The sequence below is a fragment of the Pongo pygmaeus genome, chromosome 19, assembly GCF_028885625.2.
Source record: "Pongo pygmaeus isolate AG05252 chromosome 19, NHGRI_mPonPyg2-v2.0_pri, whole genome shotgun sequence".
NCBI lineage: Eukaryota > Metazoa > Chordata > Mammalia > Primates > Hominidae > Pongo > Pongo pygmaeus.
This window is the reverse complement of record NC_072392.2, coordinates 59,662,188-59,687,190: the sequence shown is the minus strand read 5'-3', so window position 1 is coordinate 59,687,190 and position 25,003 is coordinate 59,662,188. Positions and strand designations below refer to the sequence as shown.

At 39.2% G+C, this 25,003-nt stretch overlaps 1 protein-coding gene across 16 annotated transcripts in view; it reads right to left on the bottom strand.

Annotated features, from left to right (window-relative positions):
- Positions 1-25,003, bottom strand: part of TRIM37 (tripartite motif containing 37) — a 126,438-nt gene that overhangs the window by 16,242 nt on the left and 85,193 nt on the right. For 3 of the 16 annotated variants that reach the window (XM_054457917.2, XM_063655648.1, XM_063655641.1), the window contains 5 exons: positions 19,148-19,276; positions 17,439-17,628; positions 14,151-14,269; positions 3,425-3,568; positions 11-1,268 (listed from right to left, as the gene is read on the bottom strand). In XM_054457917.2, the coding sequence (XP_054313892.2) occupies positions 1,186-1,268; positions 3,425-3,568; positions 14,151-14,269; positions 17,439-17,628; positions 19,148-19,276 (665 nt within the window). In that variant the 3' untranslated portion in view covers positions 11-1,185. Of the gene's footprint in view, positions 1-10; positions 1,269-3,424; positions 3,569-7,147; positions 7,472-14,150; positions 14,270-17,438; positions 17,629-19,147; positions 19,277-25,003 lie in introns of those variants that run through there. The other 13 variants (XM_054457918.2, XM_063655650.1, XM_063655649.1 and 10 more) reach the window with 9 other exon arrangements.

Sequence of the window (25,003 nt, the reverse complement as noted above, 5' to 3'; positions counted from 1 at the left end):
CAGAGGCATATTTTCTCAAGTTGATTTTATTAACAAAAAGTGCAAACTATTTTGAACAAAAGTAAACTATGAGTCACAGCATTCAGCAAGACATCAGACACGGAAGAGTGAACAATATTCACTAAGTAAAATACAGCAGATGAGATGTCTCTCACATGTATATTTAATTATTCATGCTTTTTCAATAGTCTCTTAGTCAACTTTCAGTGTAATTTTCACAAATATATAGCAGCTCAAACACAAATGCAGGAGCACGATGGCAAAGTTTGGCAACTGTTTTGGGCTAATTATGAGTATGAAATAAAACCTTATATCACAGTTTCATGTTCATGTAAGCCACTGTGCAACATGAATGAATCTTCAAATGTGTTGACACTGAAATCAATGTACAACTAATGAAAATAAAGAAGAAAAGGGGGCTTTAAAATATTTGTTGCACTACAGTAGTATAGTAAGAAGCAGAAAAAAATGAAAGAATTTTAAATAATCTTACATGTGTCTACAGGACCAGGAACGTAATGAATCCATATTAACTTAATTCATTTAAAATTACATTTGTAGAAGTCACACAACAGAAGGATTCCATGCAGTTAAACAGTGTGCCTGTACTTGAACAAGTGAGAGAAGATACATACTCCAAAAAGGAGATTCAGTCTAGTGTTACTTCAGTTATTCACATAGTGTCTACGGGGCGGAATCTCTTCAAAAGCAATTGTTCTGTTCACTAATCTACAGGCACTAATGGAACTGTAATTAAAACCTCAAATATAAAGATGATTATTTAAACACAACTAAGCTCTAGCCAAAGACAGTAGAGCACCAATGCCGGGCGGGTTACTGACGGCATGCAGGGCCTGGAGGTACGTGTTCTGGCAGTTAACCAGCCTTCTGCTATAGTAGACAAACTGCCTTTTGTGAATATACAAATTTGCTAAATTAATAGAGAACTACATTGTTATTTCCTTACATTACAAAGAACTCTTCCCATACTGTTTTTCCCATGTACTACTGCTGTCTTAGACTAAACTGTGCCACCTTCCAACAGTTTCCAAATGACTATTTCAGGTCGAGATAATGAAAAAATAAGACCAAATCTGATTATCTGACTGATGACAAATTTGAGCACCAACAACAGCAAAATTCAGGGTCAAGGTAGCTTGCAAGTCAGTTCTCTTGATCTGGCAATTACCTTCCACTATTTTCATCTGTATTGAAGCTGAGATCTTCAGGGCCTATTTGTTCACCATCAGGAAAACTGGAATGTGTATCTATGATTAAAAAATAGATAAATAAAAAATTTAAAATTTAAAAGCATATAATATAACAAGGGCAGTATTTTTTTTCCCAAGTCTTTAAATGATCTTACCAAATGTGTTATTTAAGTGATAAAGATGTGCTGGGTTGTGAACAAATCTCTGTCTTCAGAGAATTTGTGATCTGAGTTAGGTATAAGCAAACACAAAGGAAAAATAAAGGAGAAAAAAACAAAATGTGTAACAGACACCCACAATTAAAAGATGACAGGAAATGTCTCATTTTGTCCTCCTGTGGACAATCTGGGGGCAGCTTACAATGGGAACAAGAAGCAATGATGTATATTCTCAAGATTCAAGACCTTATAAACATAAAACATATTTCAAAGCCAATTAAACTACGCATGCAAGTATCACTACAAAAACCCACCAGCACTCCAAATAACTTGCACAAAATTTGGATGCTTCTTTTAGAAGCAGAGCAAGTTACTAAAGATGCCTTAATACTTACAAATCATCAGATGCTTGGCTCTGTATTGAAAAAGATACCAGAACACCAGGAAAATATGTAAAATATAAAGCAGACAATTGGCATAGGCTTGACAATGTTGTCACTCCAGGATATCTTGCAGAGGAATGTTCAGATTGATTATTAAGGCCTCTGGGTAACTTTAAATGTGTATTTCTCTAACTTGACAGTATATCCTTTTACTGATTAATCTGTATTCCAGAAAACTGCTTGACAGCAGAATGCTTATGGTATATCCACATGACAGAATATTAGGTTGCCATAAAAAATGAAGTTTATGAAATTTTAAATAACATACAAATATATTTAAGTGAAAAAAGCAGAATAAAAAACTATTTATAAAATATTTAGGTAGGGCTGGCGTGGTAGCTCACACCTGTAACCCCAGTACTTTGGGAGGCCAAGGTGGGCAGATCACCTGAGGTCAGGAGTTCGAGACCAGGCTGGCCAACATGGCGAAACCCTGTCTCTACTAAAAATTACAAAAACTAGCTGGATGTGGTGGCACGTGGCTGTAGTCCCAGCTACTCAGGAGGCTGAGGTGGGAGAATTCCTTGAACCCAGGAGGCAGAAGTTGCAGTGAGCTGAGATTGTGCCACTGCACTTCAGCCTGGGAGACAGAGCAAGACTCTGTCTAAAAAAAAAAAAAAGAAGAAGAAATGCAATGCAAATAAGAACAGAAGAAAACAAGGGAAAATATTAATAGTAGGTTTCTCTTGTTTTTTTCCTAATAACTTTTTTGGGGATAGGAGGGAATAAAAATTGATTTCATAATCTGCATGTATTTCTAAGTTATTTTTATTTTAAAAGGTTAAAGTTATCTTACAGTAGGCTAGAAAAATCTCTGAAAAGGAAAAAAACCCAAACATCTGAAATCTCCCCAGGGGTTGGCAATCATTTCCTATGAAGGGTAAATATTTAGGCATTGTAGGCCACAAATGGACTCTGTTGGAAATTCTTCTTTGGGCTGGGCATGGTGGCTCACGCCTGTAATACCAGGACTTTGGGAGGCCAAGGCAGGCGGATCACGAGGTCAAGAGTTCGAGACCAGCCTGGCCAACATGGTGAAACTCCATCTCTACTAAAAATACAAAAAAATTAGCCAGGCGTGGTGGTGTATACCTGTAATCCCAGCTACTCAGGAGGCTGAGGCAGGAGAATTGCTTGAACCCAGGAGGCGGAGGCTGCAGTGAGCCAATATCATGCCACGGCACTCCATCCTGGGTGACAGAACAAGACTCTGTCTCGGGACAAAAAAAAAAAAAAAAAACACAAAGAAAATTCTTCTTTGTTTCTTTTGCTTGTTTTTTTAAGACTCTTTACAAAGTAAAAACCATTCTCAGGTCACAGACTATACAAAAGCAGGTTGTGGACCCCGTCTCTACCCAGTAAGTAGCACTCATTAGGTGCAACCAAGCCAAATATTACCAGCTGTGTTTTTTCAGTACTCACCATAATAGTTTACCAAAGAATGTTGTCTCACAAATGACAATAATTAAAAAAAAAAAAAAAAAGAAGTAGAAGCAGAAGAAGCAAAAGCAGCAGAGCGGAAGAAGTAGAAGTAGCAGCAGCAGCAGAAGAAGAAAGAGAAGCGGCAGCGGTGGTTTTATTAATCTGTGTAAAATGACATCATGTGCTGCACCTTCATCCGGGGGCTGTGTCATGACCATGAAGGAGTCGTGAAACCCGCCCACGCTGGTGTGCTCTTCCTGCTCCTCATTCTCAGTGTCACATTCAATGTCACTGTCGCTACTCATTCCTGGCAGGAAGGAAGGAGAACATGTTTCTGAAAAGAAACCACTGTAAGTAAAAGGAAACAGAAATCTCCGTATCTGCTAAACTGAGATTCCTACTGAATTTTACATGGAATGCCAAGAATTCAACAAACTAAACACTAACAAAACAAAGACAAAAGTAACCACACAAACCTCGATTCTCTTTAGCTATTTAGAGTGGTGGTTTTATTTTTGTTCTCAAAGTTTAAAATTGCCCTTTCCATAGTACCTGAAAGTTATTATTTGAAACCAGCATTAATTTTATTATACTGATAATACTTTTTTCCAAATCAAACTGTTTTTTTTTTCAGTCACAAGAGATAACAGGAATTCTTTCAATCCTGATTCATTATAAACATAATTATATTCCCTAGCCTAAAACATAAATATAAATGTGTTATACAAATCCACATGGTATATGAATATTAGAAATTCTGGCAATTCTAATAATAGTTTGTATTCTAATTGGGGATCTAATTTTTTTGTGTATGTCGGTTGGCTTGTATTTATTTTTATTTTTTGAGAGACAGGGTCTCGCTCTGTCACCCTAGGCTGGGCTGCAGTGGCCTGATCATAGCTCACTGCAGCCTCAAACTCCTGAGCTCAAGGGATACTCCTGCCTTAGCCTCCCAAGTAGATAGGTACACAGGTACATGACACCATGCCCTGCTAATTTAAAAATTTTTTGGAGGGACAGGGTCTTGCTATAACATGTTGCCCAGGCTGGTCTCAAAATCCTTGGCTTGAAAAGAGATCCTCCCACTTTAGCCTCTTACAGTGCTGGGATTACAGGTCACTGTGCCTGGCCACATCAGTTGATTTTTAAAAGAATAATTCTATAAAAAGTATTTGTTTCAGCAAGATAGCAATCAAGAAAACCTGAAAATCTTTCTGCTACAAATCCTTACAAATAGCAAGATAAAATATAAATGTAAAACATTATTTTAATGAACAAGCACATTAAAAGGCAGAAAGGAAATCCACAAGTGTCAGAAACAAAGAAAGATAAGGAACTTTCATTAGTGGGTCAGGGACCACAGTTGCCCTGGAGAGCTTCCTGTGAGGATTTTTAAACACTGCCTTGGGATAGAAAAATAAACCCCCCAACAGAAACGGAATTGAAAGTGAGACTAAAACTCCACCCCCCGCATAATGTTAAAATTTTTGTTTGTTTTCTTGAGACAGGGTCTCTCTCTGTTACCCAGGCTGGAGTACAGTGGTGCAATCATAGCCTACTGCAGCCTTGACCTCCCAGGGCTCAGGTGATCCTCCCACCTCAGCCTCCCAACAGGCCTGTGCCATCACACCTGGCTAATTTTTGTAATTTTTTAGTAGACATGGGATTTCGCCATGTTGCCCAGACGTCTTCAACTCCTGAGCTGAAGTGATTCACCCGCTTTGGCCTCCTAAAGTGGTGGCATTACAGGCATGAGCCACCATGCCTGGCCAATGCTAAAATTCCTATTGAAAGAACAGACTAGAAAAATGTCTGCCTACTGGCATAGGAAAACAGCAAGGAATTTTGTCTGTTTCTACTGGGCTCTGAAGAGGGGGAAAAAAGTCTTACCTCAAAATTCAAAGTAAGATTTATGTGCCTAATTTCGGTTTGGGATTTAAGGTTGAGGTTCAAATTTCAAGAAATTAACATAAAAATTGTTCAGGAGCTAGTGTTATTTGAACAAAGCAAAAGTAAAATCCTCTCTGGAAGGAAGGTTCTAGGTACAATGGAGTAAGCACAATCCACTCTATCTTTCCCACTGAAAGTAGCAATAAAACCTGGAGAGATGGGTAGCATAGTTATTTAAGGATATTCATAGTTATTTACTTTGAAAAGTAAATAGAAACAGGCATACTGATGAAGCCTGAATTTGAATGACAGCAAAACTGGCAGATTAAAACAAGACCCAGAGTCTTATTAAAAAAAAAAAAAAAATCCTAATGAAAATGTCCAGGATACAACCCCAAATTATTCAGCATATGAAAAACCAGGAAAGACAACCAACAAACATCAATGATGAGATGACACAGATGTCTGGAATTATTTAAGGGCTTAAAGCCAGATAAAATGCTCATCAGCCAGGCCTGGTGGCACATACCTGTAGTCCCACCTACTTGAAAGGCTGAGGCAGGAGGATCGCTTGAGCCCAGGGGTTTGAGACTAGCCTGGGCAACTTAGCAAAGCCCCATCTCTGCAAAATAAATAAATAAATAAATAAATAAATAAATAAATAAATAAATAATAAAAAATAAAAATAAAATAAATTAAAAATTAGCCAGGCACACAGTGGTGCGCACCTGTAATTGTCCTAGCTACTAGGGAGGCTGAGGAGGGAGGCCCACTTGAGCCCAGGAGTTCAAGCCTGCAGTGAGCTATGATTCTACCACTGTACTCCAGCCTGGGCAACAGAACACAAGACCCTGAGGGACAGAGGAAGGAAGGAAGAATTAAGAATCAAGGGGATAAAGGGACTGGTCTAAACTGTGTCAAATAGAGTGCCATAGAGATAGCAAAAATAACAAAGGAGAGACAATAAAAGGAAAAAAGTTGAAAATTTTGTAGAATTATAAAAAACATTCTGAATTAAATAAAAATACAACATATCAAAATTTGTGGGATGTGACTATAGCTGTGCTTAAAAGGAACGGTATACCATTAAGTGTTTATATTAGAAGAGAAAATATCTCAAATCAATAATCTAAACTACTACTTTAAGAAACTAGAAAAAGGAAATTAAACTCAAAGCAAGTAAAAGGAAGGAAATAATAAAAAACACAATAAAATCAGCAGAAAAACAAAAAAAACCACACTGAAACAAAATGGTGTTTCTTTGAAAAGATCAATAAAGTTAAAAAAGCCTCTAGGTAGATTCACTAACAAAAAAAAGAGCAAACAAAATTTCCAATATCAGGAATGAAAGAGGACATCAACTACAGATTCTATAAACAGTAAAATACAATAAAATGCTATAAGTAACTGTATGCTCATGAAACCAAAAACAGATGAAATAAGCAAATTCTTTCACAGGTACAAACTACCAAAGGTTACTCAAGGAAAAATTGATGGGTATTTTAACTCTTAAAGAAATAAAATCTGCTTTAGTTAAAAAAGCTTCCAACAAAGGCAACTGTGGCCCCACATGGCTTCAGTGGTACACTCTTCCTTTTCTGTTTTCAAGAAGAGTTTGGTTAGCATTATTTCTGCCTTAAATATTTAGAAATCGTCTCCATCTTCAGCAAAGACAAAAAAAAAAAAAAGCTTTCCTGTTCTAAAAGAGTGAAGAGTTTACAACAATTTTATGAAGTAGGGGAAAAAGAAAAAGAGCAGAGACCATTAAAGAGACTTTTCATTAAGAGGCCAAAACTAGCTAGTTCTGTGAAGTACCACCTCCACCTTGTGGCCCTTCATGGAACTGTTGCTGAAAACACTAAAACACACTGAGTTGAACTTCAAGGCACAAATTTGACTTCTTATTAGTAGTGTTTCTGAATTCCCGATAAATACCAACCTTCAGGATTCAAAAACAATGAATTGGAATTCCCCAAATCTACATTATTCTTTTAAAAAAGTTATTAAATACATTTTTCAAACTCTTTATTCATTACATGTGTATCTTTTTTTTTTTGAGACGGAGTCTCACTCTGTCACCCAGGCTGGAGTGCCACTGCGTGATCTCGGCCTACTGCAACCTCCACCTCCCAGGTTCAAGCAATTCTCCTGTCTCAGCCTCCCGAGTAGCTGGGATTACAGGCATGTGCCACCACACTCAGCTAATTTTTTTGTATTTTTAGTAGAGCGTGTTTCACCATATTGGCCAAGCTGGTCTCGAACTCCTGACCTTGTGATCCACCTGCTTCGGCCTCCCAAAGTGCTGGGATTATAGGTGTGAGCCACCGCATCCAGCCTACATGTGTATCTTTAAAAAAAAATCATTTAATTAGTATTTGTAAGAACTGAGGCCTACAATGAATATTCAAATGCTAGAGACTGCATGTGGGTATTACTGGGTAGTATGTGAATAATGTAACGTTTAGAACTCAGCAAGGTTTACAGTACTATGCAGAATCACATGTTAATAAAAATGCCAATATAAGGATTTTGCTTCAAAATCTTTCTTGGAACACCACTCAATTTTTATTAAGTATATCATGTGTAAACTCATTATTATTTACTTAGCAGCAGACAGGGCCATGAACACACATAAAATGGCGATATTTATAATGAGGACTGATTTGTAATCACTTCTTTCCAAGGAGCTCCTGTTGACCTTAACCTTTGATTCCAGGTATCAGCATTTCTAGTTTTTACTTTCAACTTGCCCTAAGTAGATTCCTTCAAATCAGTAATGTTTCTGTGTTGTTAAAATTAATTCTAATAAGACAATTAGAATAATGTTTTCCATTTATTAAACTTCTTGACTAATTTTTTTCAGAATTAAAAAAAACACACATTTCCCAAGAAATGCTAGGAAGAAATTCCTGCATGAAAACACCTGGTCTTTTATCAAGCACTAAGATTTGGAAGTTTCCTACCTTTGTGAATGTAAAGAAAAAGACAAATTGCTGGACGTCAATGATAGCAATTACAAGATACTATTAATTGTAAGGAGCTTCAGAGATTGTTAATGCAAAAGAAATCTGCATCTTATTACTCTGTCAATCATCTACCATATTTTTTGAGCACCTACTACGTATGTGCTCAGTAAAGCTAACTTGAGTTATAACTCCCTTAAATCAAGTTGCTCAAATTTCAGATGCTATGGAAAATACATTAACCACCTGGTACAGATGACACTTTGTATTCTAGTCACCAACAATTTATCTGCCTTTCTCCTTTCGAAGAGGACCCTGATATTGTTCAGGTATTTTCCCTTTCCACATAGCCATGTGGAACGAGTTGGTGAGGGAGACCAAATAACTGGACTTGGCTGGCTAGGCACGCGGTGGCTCATGCCTGTAATCCCAGCACTTTGGGTGGCCAAGGCAGGCAGATTGCCTGAGGTCAGAAGTTCGAGACCAGCCTGGCTAACATGGCAAAACCCCGTCTCTACTAAAAATACAAAAATTAGCCGGGCATGGCAGCAGACGCCTGTAATCCAGCTACTTGGGAGGCTGAGGCAGGAGAATCGCTTGAACCCGGGAGGTGGAGGTAACAGTGAGTCGAGATTGCGCCACTGCACTCCAGCCTGGGCGACAGAGCAAGACTCCGTCTCCAATAAATAAATAAATAAATAAATAAATAACTGGACTTGGCCAATTTTCCTTGACAGTGGCTGACGAGATAGAAGAGGAAGTTGTTGAGGTGCTTAGAGAAAGGTTGTTGCTAGAGATATACAGAATAAATCAATCCTCTCCCACTCTCAGAATGCTGTTCTGACTCTGATGTCTAGAACTGCAGCAAACATCTTACCACCCTGAGAAGAGCTAAGCCTCTCACTTAGAATGGCAGGGCAAAAGACAAAACAACCCCACCCCTACCCTCCAACACACACACACACACACACACATACACACACACACACGTGTTCCTGATGACACTGAACAGCTAAATTTTCTAATCCTGAAACTGCTCTACCACAGGTGTACCTTCTTATTGAGAGATTTGTTAATATAAAAGAGTTAATTTTCCTTTTTGTTCAAGTCAGTTAATTTTTCGATGAATTTTGTTAAAGGCATCTTAATCATTACCCTAAATGATCAGCAATGGCAGGCCATCAGACTTTGTATTCCTCTTAAAGAGGCCACCAGTAAGGTTTTTAACAGGCATGCCAAGGCCTTTCCCCAGATGGTGTTTTGAGTACCCCTGATTTAACTGAAGGGGGTTTGTGCTACTTTAGCAAGAAGTCAGAGAGCAAAGCCTTTAGTTTTACAAAGAACAAGAAATAAACTGGCCTACCTACAGTTGTGCAGGTCATCAATTGAAAGAAAAAATAAATCAACCTTTTCAGCATCAGATCATTAAACCAGAGACTAATACAACCAAAGGTTGTCCCATATGGTTCCAGTAAAAAGGAAAAGGCCTATTTATGTTCATATCTAAGAAAAAAGTTATTTTTAAACTGATGCTTAAGAGCAATTAAGAGACATTTTAGTAGTCCCAAATTCCCAGCCAGTACCACAAACAATGCCTTAAAGTCCTTCAGACAACCTTCTCTTTGAGAAAGAGAGAGAACCCCACAGTGATTTGACACCAAATGTCTTCTTTTTGTATTCAGCTAAAATAAAGAGTCTTGTTTTTCCTAAGCATGGATACAAGACAAATCCATTCAACTGTCTACTAAGGCTTATAGGTATATAAGGGTTTCCTGAGAACTTGCTCTTGCTGATGACAGAATAATACTGGCAACAGTGAGCAAGGTCGCATTCTCCTCGAGAAACAAAGCTGATTACAGGAGGCACAGGGCTTCCTTTGTCTCCTGTACTACCTTCTCTCAGCCTCATCAGTTAGTCTCCTTCTCACAGTCTATCCTGGGACTCTGGAGGTAAACAAGCTGTTCAGATACCAACAAATTACAAGGGTGTACTTCTGTGTCACTGTTGATTTGCACATTCACAGCAATTTTTCTTATTGAGTTCTAGGTGCTATTTATAGCACAATGCCCCATATATAAAGATAAAATGTGTTACTGAATAACACTGACCATTTAACTCTAAATCCCACATGAATAACTCCATTCTTTCAAAGACTTGGAAAATGTACTGATCTTCACTATGGCCAAGCAAATGCCTTTCTTCAGTTTAGGACAAGCTGTCAATTAGCTTTAAATAAGAAATGAATCTGGTGTCAAAAAGTTCCAGTGTTTTCTGTGCTGACCAGCCATTTTATATATAAAAATTAGTGGGTGAGATAATGTAAATTGATAAATTGGAGGCTGAAATTAAGTCCAAATCGGGCGGCCGGGTGTGGTGGCTCATGTCTGTAACCCAGCACTTTGGGAAGCTGAGGCAGAAGGATCATTTGAGCCCAGGAGTTTAAGACCAGTCTGAGCATACAGCAAGACCAAGTCTCTATAAAAAATTAAAAATAAAGAAGTCCAAATCATTTCACCTAACCATGCTTCTTACCAATTTTCCTGCCTCTAGTTCCACATACGCTATTCCCACCCCCAAATCCATTCTCCACAATGCAGCTAGAGTAGAAATGTTAAGTGTCACTTCTAATTTAGATCCTATTCAAATGACAAAGTTCAAATTCTAGCTGGGACATTCCACGTAACTCTTCATGATCTGACCTCTGCCTGTCTCCCTTCTGGCCTTTCACCAGTCTTCATCTGGCTAACTCCTACTCATCCCTTAGGATGATCTTTCCAAGGATGGATTAGGGACTAGGTTAGCAGAGAGAGGTGACAGTTAAGAGCACTGGCTCTAGGTTCAAATTCTAGCTCTTCCAAGTTCTTTTTTTTTTCTTCTTTTTTTTTTGAGACAGAGTCTCGCTCTGTCACCCAGGCTGGAGTGCAATGGCCACAATCTCGGCTCATTGCAACCTCTGCCTCCTGGGTTCAAGTGATTCTCCTGCCTCAGCCTCTCGAGTAGCTGGGATTATAGGAGTGTGTCACCATGCCCGGCTGATTTTTCTATTTTTAGTAGAGATGGGGTTTCACCATGTTGGCCAGGCTGGTCTCAAACTCCTGACCTCAGGAGATCCGCCCCCCTCGGCCTTCCCAAAGTGCTGGGATTACAGGCATTAGCCAACATGCCCAACCTTCCAATTTCTTTTCTTTTTTTTTTGAGATGAAGTTTCACTCTTGTTGCCCAGGCTGGAGCGCAACGGTGCGATCTCAGCTCACTGTAACCTCCGCCTCCCAGGTTCAAGCAATTCTCCTGCCTCAGCCTCCTGAGTAGATGGGATTACAGGTGCCCGCAACCACGCTCAGCTAATTTTTGTATATTTAGTAAAGATGGGGTTTCACCATGTTGACCAGGCTGGTCTTGAACTTCTGACCTCAGGTGATCCACCCTCCTTGGCCTCCCAAAGTGTTGGGATTACAGGCATGAGCCACTGTGCCCGGCCCTGGCCTTCCAATTTCTAACCCTGTGACTTTGGGTAAGGTAAATTACATCTCCAGGCCTCAGCTTACTCACTTGTAAAAACTAGGTTAACAAAAGCAACTACCATGTAGAGTTATTCTGAGAATAACAGAATACTGGTAAAGTCTTTAACACAGTAAGAACTTAGTATTATCTATTATTTTTATTACATATCTCATCATTTTTGAGCTGCCTATAAACCTTATCACAGCACTCATCGTCCTATATCATAACGGGCTATTAGTCTCCCCTGACACCTAACAATTGGTTTTCAACTGCTCTCCTTGCCGCCCTCCTACCACTACCACCACACATACCTAGCATACCTGAGAGCTACAACTTATTTCTATTGATAACTGTGGCCCACTCCGGCAAGTGATTCTCAAGGAGTGGTCACCTCTGGTTGAGAATTATTTAGTTCAACTATTGGTTCTTGACTGGGGATGATTTTGCCTCCCAGGAAACATTTAGCAATGTCTAGAGACATTTTTGGTTGTTGTAACAGGAGGGAAACACTACTGGTATCTAGTGGTTAACAGCTGAGGATGCTGCTAAACATTCCACAATGCAGAGAACAGTCCCCATAAAAGAATTATGTGGCCTAAATGGCAATGGTGCTAAGGTGGAGAAAGTCTGAACTAGATATTAAGTTCAGGAATTTTATCACTGGCATCAAATGCAACATCCGGTAAATTAGAAGCATTTCATAAATGTTGCATGAAAAAAATGAGCTTGTTATTACTGTCATTTGAGATACAGTCTCACTCTATGTCGTCCAGGCTAGAGTGCAGTGGCGTGATCTCGGCTCACTGCAACCTCTGCCTCCCGGTTCAAGCAATTCTCCTGCCTCAGCCTCCCGAGTAGCTGGGATTACAGGTGTCTGCTACCACACCTGGCTAATTTTTCTGTATTTAGTAGAGATGAGGTGTCACTATGTTTGCCAGGCTGGTCTCAAACTCCTGACTTCAAGTGATCCGCCTGCCTCAGCCTCCCAAAGTACTGGGATTACAGGCATGAGCCACTGCGCTTGGTGGAAGAAAAATGAGCTTGTAATTCCAGCATATTCTGTAGTAATTTACGCTACTACAATCCAGTACGTATGGAGACACATAGAAAGTAACTATTCCCCGGCCGGCCTCGGTGGCTTATGCCTGTAATCCCAGCACTTTGGGAGGCTGAGGCGAGTGGATCACGAGGTCAGGAGTTCGAGACCAGCCTGGCCAACACAGTGAAATCCCATCTCTTACTAAAAATACAAAAATTAGCCAGGCGTGTTGGCACGTGCCTGTAATCCCAGCTATGCAGAGGCTGGAGGCAGGAGAATCGCTTGAACCCGGGAGTTGGAGGCTGCAGTGAGCCAAGATTGTGCCACTGTACTCCAGCCTGGGCAACAGAGCTAGACTCCATCTTGGGAAAAAAAAAACCAGAAAAATAAAGTAGTCCCCACAGGCCCATTCTATAAAGATCTTCAATCATAATATTTCTTTCTTGATGTTTTAACAATAAACACATCATTTACAAAAATCTTTTCTATTTAATCTCTTCTACTGAAATAATGCTGCCCATTACAGAAGCACCAATTAGGAAAACCAAAATGTTTAGTGTTCTTTAACTGAGAAACCTGAAAATGCCACCACCTACACACCCTCTTCTTAAGGCAGCTGAGTAGATGCTGGCACCTGTATGTATGCTTTGAGCTACAATTCATCAATCATTGAAATTCAAATGAGTGCAGAGGTGGAAGGTGGCGGAGTTTCACTAAGAAATGAAAAAATTACAAGGCCAAATATCATTAAGAGAGTTGACATTCTTTTCTACCAATTTATAAAGCACACAGCAAGGGCAATACACATAGCCTTGTTCCAAGCACCTCTCTTGCCCCAAATTGCAAAATGTCTTCTATGCTTTTAGATAAACAATAATGGACTTGGAAGAACATGCAAAAGAAACAGTAGAAAGTACAGCTGAGAACAAGTTGAAGTCAGTCATCATACAGGATTTAAAAAATGGTCAAAACTTGGAATGCTTCTTTAAGAAGAAAAAAAGCAATCTACAGACACTAATTAAGACTGACTTTAAAAAATACTTAACATTTACTATTCTAGTTAGTTGTTCTGGGGCATATCTTCCCCATTAGATTGTGAACATATCTAATTCAACTTTGTATTAATAAATCTAGCAAAAATTCGCCTGGTATGTAGGTGCCTTAACATATTTATTGACCAAACAGATGAACTATATGCAGATTTTTTCCCCATACAAATGCCTGTTCTAGTAAGGCCTGTCCTTTTATATAGTAACCTATCCATTTTGCCTTCCTCTGTATTTGGTATCTTAGCAAATCAAATTCAGTGGCACAAGGAATATTGTGTTCAGATCAAGCATGTCGAATAGCAGATCTCAGTAACATTTCCATTAAACCAACCACTCCCTATCCCTATCACTACCAAAAGCAACAGCAGCAGCAGCAGCAGCAGCACCACCACCACCACCACCACCCACCACCCACCACCAAAAAAGGAACAGAATTCTCATTTCCTGCTTACTTATAAGTTTATCATTCCTTACCTTCTTCAGGGCCAGCTGAAGCTCCTTCAGGTAGTACAGGCTGTAACTCTCCAGTTTCAGAATTATTTTCCAAATCAGTCATCTGCAGTCCTTCCAGATGACCTCCTTTAGCATTAGCCCTCAAAGAAGAAAACAACTTGATATTTTTATATAACTAGTAAGTGACACAATAATCTATATTTTCTTTTTGAACTGAGCACCAAACTAAGTAGGGTACATGCTCTGGTGTTTAATACTAAATTTCAAATTTTATCTGAAAGTATTTCACTAAAGGCCTGGCACAGTGGCTTATGCTATAATCCCAGCACTTTGGGAGGCCAAGGCGGGTGGATCACCTGAGGTAGGAGTTCAACACCAGCCTGGCCAAGATGGTGAAACCCTGTCTCTACTAAAAATACAAAAATTAGCCGGGTATGGTGGTGGGCGCCTGTAATCCCAGGTACTCGGGAGGCTGAGGCAGAGAATTGCTTGAACCCAGGAGGCGGAGGTTGCAGTGAGCCGAGGTTGCACCGTTGCACTCCAGCCTGGGCAACAGAGCGAGACTCTGTCTCCAAAAAAAAAAAAAAAAATTTTTTTTCACAAATATTCACAAAAAAATGTTATGAAATGGCGGATTACATCAATGTTGGCATCCTGGTTGTGATACTGTACTACAGTTTTTCAAAATGTTATCATTAGGGGAGAAAAGTACACAGGATCTCTCTGCATTATTTCTTACAACTGCATGTGAATCTATAATTAGCTCAATAAAATTTTAACTTAAGTTTTAAATAATATGTTCTAATAGGGAAAGACTTTTGAGATATATTATTATTACTATTATTTGAGAAAGAGTCTCACTCTGTCACCCAGACTAGAGTGTAGTGATGTGATCTCAGCTCACTGCAACCGCTGCCTCCTGGGCTCAAGTGATTCTCCTGCCTCAGTCTCACAAGTAGCTGGGATTACAGGTGTCCAGAACCACGCCCGGCAATTTTTGTACTTTGTTTTTAGTAGAGATAGTGTTTCACCATGATGGCCAGGCTGGTCTCGAACTCCTGACCTCAAGTGATCTGCCCACCTCAACCTCCCAAAGTGCTGGGGTTACAGGTGTGAGCCACCGTGCCTGGCCTGAGAGATATTACTGAATGAGAAAATAAAGTACGTCTTTTGTATTAAAAAAGCTACATAGTCACAGTTCCTTAAATATATACAAAAACTGAGAAGACACAGCATACATGAAAAATTAAGAACAGCATGAATATGTGTGGGCAGGGGGTTGGAAAACTAGGTCATGGGAGATAAGGATGGGAAATTTTTCACTTATTCTTTTTTCCTTTCATTTTGACACACTTATCATTAGTATTTAATATTTATTTTTATTTAAAAAATAAACAGAGGCAAGGTCTTGCTATGTTGCCCAGGGTGTTCTCAAACTCCTGGGCTCAGGCCATCCTCCCACCTCAGCCTCCAAAAGTGCCGGGATTACAGGTGTGTGCCACTGTGCCCAGCCTTTCATCAGTATTTAAACTTTTTGCTTACACTACTTTAAATCAGGCAGGGAAAAAAAAGACATGAGCTGGACAGCACCTACATGAACCAGGCTGGCAGATAAAACCAACTGCAAAATGAGGATCAAGCTGCAGACACTTGTACAGGATTTTACACTCTAGAAAAAAAAAAAAACTAAGTTCATGTATATTTAATTGTGATGACTAAAGGCAGATAAAAATATCCCCATAGCAAATAAAATGTAAGAGCTAGTTGCACTTTAATTTGAAGAAATGTATAAAACATCAGGCTAGGTAGTAGGTAGGGAAGACAAGATAATCTCCAGTGATTTTAACACCTTTCTACTACTGAAACTTGAGCCAGAAAGCTAAACCACCAGCTGATCTTGTAGTTTTGGTAATGAGCCAGACCTTGACTACATAAAATTGAGTAAACTTAAGGTTGTTACTTAAGGGTGTTAATCTTTCTCCAATTTAGGTAAAATTCTTTTCAGGGTCTCCAAAATAGAACTATTTCATTGTTTAAATTTAGAAATAGGTTTAATATCCATAAAATAGATAAGCAGATGGATATTAATGGCTAATCATCTGCCACATCCATAGCCAATATCCATAATCACTCTATCTTTTGAATAGATGGAAGTTTAATTGCCATGCCTGGGATTTGAGTTTATGTCTCCTAGGGGAGAGATAAATATGTTAACTACTATGTATCTTTTTGGGAAATTCCAACTATAAGTTTTGAGGATACTTTGATAAGAGGAGAGAAGAAAGGTGAGATAAAAGCAGAAAAGCAGTGTTAAAGTTGCTGTAAGTGCTTTGTTTCATACAAAATATATATAAATGCCTGTGACACATAATATAGCCCAACACTAACATCTTTGACAAGTGTAGGATAGACTGAAAAAAAAAAAAAAAAAAAAAAAAAAAAAGGCTGACCGCCCCCGCACCGCCAACACACACAAATTTTGCGGCAGAGTTCACATAAGGTTACGTATCATTGTGAAAATGAGCTCTAACATAAATTAAACTTCTGGTACTATCTCATCCCATTAAAAAGAGTACTATCTCTTGAGACCATGGTGAAACCCCGTCTCTACTAAAAACACACACAAAAAAAATCAGCCGGGCGTGGTGGTGAGCGCCTGTAGTCCCGGCTACTCGGAGAGGCTGAGGCAGGAGAATGGCGTGAACCTGGGAGGCAGAGCTTTCAGTGAGCCGAGATGGTGCCACTGCACTCCAGCCTGGGCGACAGAGCGAGACTCCATCTCAAAAAAAAAAAAAAAAAGTACTATCTCATCCGATTAAAAAAAAAAAGTAAAATCTCTGATACTTTAAAAAGTTAAAATTTAGGCCAGGTGCAGTGGCTCACGCCTGTAATCCCAACACTCTGGGAGGCTGAGGTGGGCATATCACTTGTGGTCTCAGGAGTTCAAGACCAGCCTGGCCAACATGGAGAAACCTCGTCTCTACTAAAAATACAAAAATTAGCAGGGTGTGGTGGCAGGCACCTGTAATCCCAGCTACTTGGGAGGCTGAGGCAGGAGAATCACTTAAACCCAGGAGGCAGAAGTTGCAGTGAGCTGAGATCACGCCACTGCACTCCAGCCTGGGTGACAGAGTGAGGCTCTGTTAAAAAAAAATTTAAAAAGTTAAAATTTAGTGCAATAAATGTATTTTCTGTCCACTAAAAAATTAACAAGGTAGAAATTAATTTGTTCATCATGATGCATACTTAAAGTTCCAAACAAAGCTATTAGCTATTATACCATTACACATACAAAACAACTTAATTTACCCCAAGGTGACCATTTTCCTCCTTTTCTCAACAGCAGGCAAGCCACTGAAAACTGCAACCACAACAGCATCTGAATCCAAAGCTTTACACTGCCGGTCTTCAGTTTTTGGCAGAATATCACCGATACTGCCATGTATCAAGGCTCGGGGAGAACTATGCCTGCTCCCAGACTGAGAGCTTCCTGGGGAGCCTTCAAAAAAAAGGAAGACGGAATACAAAAATTAGCTAGGCATGGTGGTGTGCGCCTGTAACCCCAGCTATCTGGGAGTTTGAGACACAAGGATCACTTGAACCTGGGAGGCGGAGGTTGCAGTGAGCTGAGATTGTGCTATACTCCAGCCTGGACAACAGCGCAAGACTCTGTCTCCAAAAAAAAAACAACAAAACAAAACAAAAAAAAGGAGAGATAATCAGAAAGAAGGCAAATAAACATGAAAGGTCTCTCTCAGTTACATTAGAACATCTCACTATATATATAATTTTAAAACTACATAAAAACTTCAAAAATAGGCCAGGCGTGGTGGCTCATGCCTGTAATCCTGGCACTCTGGGAAGCCAAGGCAGATGGATCACCTGAGGTCAGGAGCTCAAGACCAGCCTGGCCAATGTGGCGAAACCCTGTCTCTACTACAAATACAAAAATTAGCCAGGCGTCGTGGCATGCACTTGTAGTCCCAGTTACTCGGGAGACTGAGGCAGGAGAATCACTTGAACACGGTGAGTGGAGGTTGCAGTGAGCCGAGATCGCACCATTGCACTCCAGCCTGGGCAACAAGAGCAAAAAACTCCATCTCAAAACAAAACAAAACAAAAAAACAAAACAAAACAAAAACACTTCAAAAATAATTTTGAAACATATCTGTTTTTTATGCCAGGCATTTAAAATTAAGGAGTCCAGGCCAAGTGTTATGGCTCACACCTGTAATTTTACACTTTGGGAGGCTGAGAGAGGAAGACTGTTTGAGCCCAAAAGTTCAAGACCAGCCTGGACAATGTAGCAAAATCCTGTCTCAGCAAAAAAAAAAAAAAAAAAAAAAAAAGCCAGGTATGGCTGCATGTGTCTGTGTCTGTGGTCCCAGCTACTTGGGAGGCTGAGGTGGAAGGATCACTTTTGTCTGGGAGGTCAAGGCTACAGTGAGCTATGATTGTACCACTGCATCCCTAGCCTGGAAAACAGAGCAAGACTCTGTCTCAGGAAAAAAAACAAAAATAAAAAAATAAATAAAATTAAGGTGTTTAGAATACATAGTCTAATGGCTGTATTTTGTTAAGGGTCTGTTCTGTTGTGAGATCAAGAAACTTTCCAGCCAGGTGTGGTGGGGCTCATTCCTGTAATCCTAGCACTTTGGGAGGTTGAGGCAGATGGATTGCTTGAGCTCAGGAGTTTAAGACCAGCCTGGGCAACCTGTCTCTACAAAAAATACAAAAATTAGCCAGGTGTAGTGGTGCACACCTGTAGTCCCAGCTATTTGGTGGGGCTGAGGCAGGAGGATCTCTTAAACCACCGGTCGAGGCCACAGTGAGCCAAGATCGCACCACTGCACTCCAGCCTGGGTGACAAAGTGAGACCCTGTTTCAAAAAAAGAAACTTTCAAATCCAACTTTAGCATTTTTGGTACCCTTCAAGATCTAAAGCTCCATGATAACATCAATTTCAGGTAATAAATATCTACCCCACTAGAAGTACATTCTGAATCCCTCAAATTTACCTTCAGACAGAGTCTGACAGTCTCCCTTTGAACGACTATTTTCTCCAGGGTCCACTGCTCTTCGAAGTGATAGACTACCTGCTACACTGGATCGAGCTGGCTTGGGCGAATTACTCTTCTTATTTGTGGCTGCAAAGACATTTAAGAACACCTCTGAATAGGCTACAACAGCACAAAACTCACTATTTAGTCTGTCAGAAAAAGTCTTAATCTTACCTTGCATGGAAGCTGTTCTCTCTACTGTCTAAAAATAAACAACATTCTGTAGCCCCAACTGGTTTAGACTTTTGTCATAAAACATTCCCATCTTGTTGCTTGTGGAGCAGAATCTTTTTTTTTTTTTTTTCCCCAGACGGAGTCTTGCTCTTGTTGCCCAGGCTGGAGTGCAATGGAGCGATCTTGGCTCACTACAACCTCCACCTCCTGGGTTCAAGCAATTCTCCTGCCTCAGCCTCCCGAGTAGCTGAGATTACAGGCACCCGCCACCATGCCCAGCTAATTTTTGTATTTTTAGTAGAGACGGGGTTTTGTCATGTTGGCCAGGCTGGTCTCGAACACCTGACCTCAGGTGATCCACCTGCCTCGGCCTCCCAAAGTGCTGGGATTACAGGCATGAGCCACCGCACACAGCCTGTAAAATCTTAACTTAAAAGATTATCTGTGAGCTCCATAAGAAAAAATCATACAAATTTCAATGCAGTTAAACTATTAACAAAAATATAACCCGTCAAACATTTGGAAATTATAAAGTATTAATTGGATTAAAAAGAAAATCAATGCTGAGTTAGAAACAAATTACAATTATGGTACTTGAAATCAAAATGTCTGTGGCCAAACCAGTAGTGAAAAGAAAACGTATAGGCTTAAAATGAATTAATTAGGGAAAAAAGGGACTATATGACCTAATATGCATAGATTCGAAAGCTAGGAAGACAATAAAAATAAGCAAGCAAGAATGCTATTGCCAGAAGGCAGGGCCCTGCCCTTGAATTCAGCCTGCAGAACTGTGAGTTAAATAAATCTCTTTTAAAAATACATTTTTAAAAAAGAATAAAAATAAAATTGTAAAAAAGAATAAAAATAAAAAGAAGAAATTCATTAATAGATAATAAACAGGTTTAGCAAGGTTGCAGGATATAAGACAAAATAACTTATTGTATTTCTCTGCACTAGCAGACAATGTGAGAATGAAGTTAAGAAAACAATTTCATTTTTAATAGCATAAAATACAATTAAAATACTTAGGAATTTATTTAACAAAAGAAATGTGAGACTTGTCCACTGAAAACTACCACACATTGTTGAAAGAAAATAGAGACAACAGCAAAGACATCCTGTGTTCATCACTGATTGGAACACTTAATACTGTTAACAAAGCAATATTCTTAAAATTGATCTACAGATTCAACACAATTTCTATAAAAATAGTAGCTGTGTTTTTGTTTTTTTTTTGCAGAAATTGACAAGCTAATCCTAAAATCCATATGAAAATGTAAGAGACCCACAATACCCAAAACAATCTTAAATGGAACACTCACTTCTGATTTCAAAAGTTACTATAACTTGATTACTATAAGTAATCAAGACTATGTGGTACTGCCATATACACATATATACCATCAAAACAGAATTGAGAGTCTAGAAACAAACCCTTACATTTATGGTCCACTGATTTTTGACAAGGATGCCAAGACAATGCAATGGGCAAGGAAAAAAAGAGGGACAATAAGTGTTGCCAACGGTGTAGAAAACCTGGAGCCCTCATATACTGCTGCTGGGAATATAAAATGATGCAGCTACTTTGGAAAATAGTCTGGCACTGGTACGTCCTCAAAAAGTTAAACACAGTTGCCATGTAACCCATTAATTCCACTTCTAAGCATATACTCAAACAAAACCATGTGTCCAAACAAAAACTTGTACACGAATGTTCATAGCAGCACTACTGATAATAGCCAAAAAGTAGAAACAACCCGAATATCCATCAACTAATGAGTGGATAAACAGTGTGTAGTACAGCCATACAATAAAATATCATGCAGCCATAAAAAGGAATATATGCCACAACATGAATGAACCTTGAAAGGGCTGTGTTAAGTGAAATAAGCCAGACATAGAAGACCTCATATGTTATGAGTCTATATGAAAAGTCCAGGCTGGGTGCAGTGGCTCACATCTGTAATCCCAGCACTTTGGGAGGCTGAGGTGGGTGGAGCATGAGGTCAAGAGATTGAGACCATCCTGGCCAACATGGTGAAACCGCGTCTCTACTAAAAATACAAAAATTAGCTGGGCATGGTGGCACACACCTGTAGTCCCAGCTACTCGGGAGGCTGAGGCAGGAGAATGGCGTGAACCCGGGAAGCAGAGCTTGCAGTGAGCTGAGATTGTGCCACTACACTCCAGCCTGGGAGACAGGGCAAGACTCCATCTCAAAAAAAAAAAAAAAAAAAAAGTCCAGAAGAAGAAAAATCCATAGGGAAAAAGTAGATTAGTGGTTACCAGAAGATAGGAGAAGGGGAAGATGGGGATGACTTTTAATGGGTTTGGAGTTCTAGGGAGAGGGTTAATGAAAATGTTCTTAGACTTAGATAAATGTTCTAGACTTAGGAAAAATGATGACCAATTTCTCTACTAAAAGGATAAATGAATTATCGGTTAAGGAAAAAAGAATGCATTAACAGGCTGGGCGCGGTGGCTCATGCCAGTAATCCCAGCACTTTGGGAGGCCAAAGTGGGTGGACTACCTGAGGTCAGGAGTTCGAGACCAGCCTGGCCAGCATGGTGAAACTCCATCTCTACTAAAAATACAAAAATTAGCCTGGTGTGGTGGCACACACCTGTAATCCCAGCTACTCAGGAGGCTGAGGTAGGAGAAGTGCTTGAGCCCAAGAGACGGAGGTTGCAGTGAGTCAAGATCACGCCACTGCACTCCAGCCTGGCGGACAGAGCGAGACTCTGTCTCAAAAAGGGAAAAAAAAAAAAAGCATTAACAAAGACAAAAGCAGAAATATAATGAAATGGTAAAAGACAATGGATGAAATAAATCTAAGAACTTAGTCTTTGAGGAGATGAACAAAATTAGCAAATCCCTTCAGCAGGTCAAATCAAAGGAGAAAAAAAAACAAGAGTAAGCAATAAAATAAGTGAAAAAGAAGTTAACACCCCATATGCACAAGAAGTTTTAAAAATTTAAGAAAATAGAATAAATGACGGTATATCAATAAATTTAAAGATCCAAATATAATTAGTTTTTCTTGGAAAACTATAGTAACTGACTTAAGTAGCAGCAGAAGTATGAGAAAACTACATCTGACAAGAGATTAATGACCAGGATCTCAAACAACTCTATAGGAAAAAATTCAATAATCTGATTAAAAAATGGGTAAAAATCTGAATAGATATTTCTTAAAAGAAGACACACAAATAGCAAACAGGCATATGAAAAAGTGCTCAACATCACTGATCATCAGAGAAATGCAAATCAAAACTACAATAAGATACCATCTCATCCCAGTTAAAATGGCTTTTATCCAAAACACAGGCAATAACAAATGCTGGTGAAGATGTAGAGAAAAGGCAATTCTCCTACACCATTGGTGGGAATGTAAGTTAGTAAAACCACTACAGAAAACAGTTTGGAGGTTCCTCAGAAAAACTAAAAATAGATCTACCATACGATCCAGCAATCCTACTGCTGGTTATATACCCAAAAGAAAGCAAATTAGCATATCAAAGAGGTATCTGCACTCCCATGTTTACTACAGCACTATTCACAATAACCATGGTTTGGAAGCAACCTCAGATCCACAGACAAATGGATAAAGAAAATGTGGGTTGGGCGTGGTAGCTCACACCCGTAATCCCAGCCTTTGTAAGCCCGACGCAAGTGGATCATTTGAGGTCAGGAGTTCGAGACCAGCCTGACCAACATGGTGAAACCCCATCTCTACTAAAAAATACAAAAAAATTAGCTGGGCGTGGTGGCGCATGCCTGTAGTCCCAGCTACCTGGGAGGCTGAGGCAGGAGAATGACTTGAATCCCGGAGGCAGAGGTTGCAGTGAGTCGAGATTGCGCCACTGCACTCCAGCCTGGGCAACAGAGTGAGACTCCATCTCAAAAAAAAAAAAAAAAAAAAAAGTAGTACATATACACATGGAATACTATTCAGCCATAAAAAAGGAATGAGATCCTGTCATTTGCAACAACATGGGTGGAACTGGAGATCATTATGTTAGGTGAAATACATCAGGCACAGAAAGACAAACTCCACACATTCTCACTTATTTGTGGCGGCTAAAAATTAAAACAACTGAACTCAAGATAACAGAGCAATGGTTACCAGAGGCTAGGGAGTGTAGTGGGTGGCTGGGGGGATGGTTAATGGGTACAAAAATATAGTTAGATAGAACGAATAAGATCTAGTATTCGTTAGTACAACAGTGACTACAGTCTACAATAATTAATTGTACTTCTGAAAATAACTAAAAGAGTACAATTGGATTGTTTTAACACAAAGGATAAATGCTTCAGATGATGGATACTCCATCTACCCTGATGTGATTATTATGCATTGTAAGCCTGTATCAAAATATCTCATATATCCTATAAATATATATACCTACAATGTACCCACAAAAATTAAAAATTAAAAAAATTAAAAATATGAGGAAATCAATAAATGCAACAGAAATTTAAAAAGCTGTTAAAGTTCTAACTCTGAAAGAGTTATTATACTAGTTTTATGAATGCTTTTTATCAGACATAAAGTTTAATACAGCATAGGAGCAAATAACATATAGTTAAAATAATTTTATAGCATAGAAAAGGACAAAAACATCTGAATTTAATCTGTAAAACAAGCATAGAATTAGAACTAAAGTGGGTTAAGGATAATGTAATGAAATAGATCGATTTCACTTATGACTATGTAGTCAAGGATCCTAAGTAAAATATTAGCAAACTGAATATAGCAGTGTTTTTTTTAAAAAATTATAGGCCCAAACTAAATAGGATGCATTCCAGTATTTCAAGAATGGTCAACATTAGAAAAATAATATAATTTATTTTATGATAACAAAGTAATGGAACAAAATAGTAATCATTTTGACAAATGTCAAAACATCATTTGATATAATTCTATACAGCTTCAGTTTAAAAAGAAAAGAAATTCTCGTAGTAAGAAAATAGGCAGTTTGGTGTTAGGGTGAAGGGCATAGGCTCTGGGGTTCAAGTTTCTGGCTTTGCCAATTACCAATGTGAAACTAGCAACATTATTCAATGCCTGCTGCCTTGGTTTCCTCATCTGTAAATTGGGAATGAAATTGACTTACCTTACCTCTTAGATTTCTTGTTAAGATTAAGTGAGTCAATGCATGTGACTCAGAAGTTAGAATAATGTCTGGCACACAGTTAACACTTAGTAAATGTTAGCCATTATTGGTATTGTTGTTACTATAAATAGAAGGATGTACCTTTTAACTTTTTTATTTTTTTTTTTGAGACAGTCTCACTCGTCACTTAGGCTAGAGTGTGGTGGTGCAATCTTGGCTCACTGCAACCTCCACCTCCTGGGTTCAAGCGATTCTCGTGCCTTGGCCTCCTGAGTAGCTGGGATTACAGGCGTGTGCCATCATGCCCAGCTAATTTTTTTGTATTTTTAGTAGAGACGGGGTTTCTCCATGTTGGCCAGGCTGGTCTCTAACTGGCCTCAAGTAATCTGCCCGACTTGGCCTCCCAAAGTGCTGGGATTACAGGCGCGAGCCATTGCACACAGCTTTTTTAACTTGATAGAAACAGGCTTGTAATCTTTGGGAGGCCGAGACAGGGAGATCACGAGGTCAGGAGATCAAGAC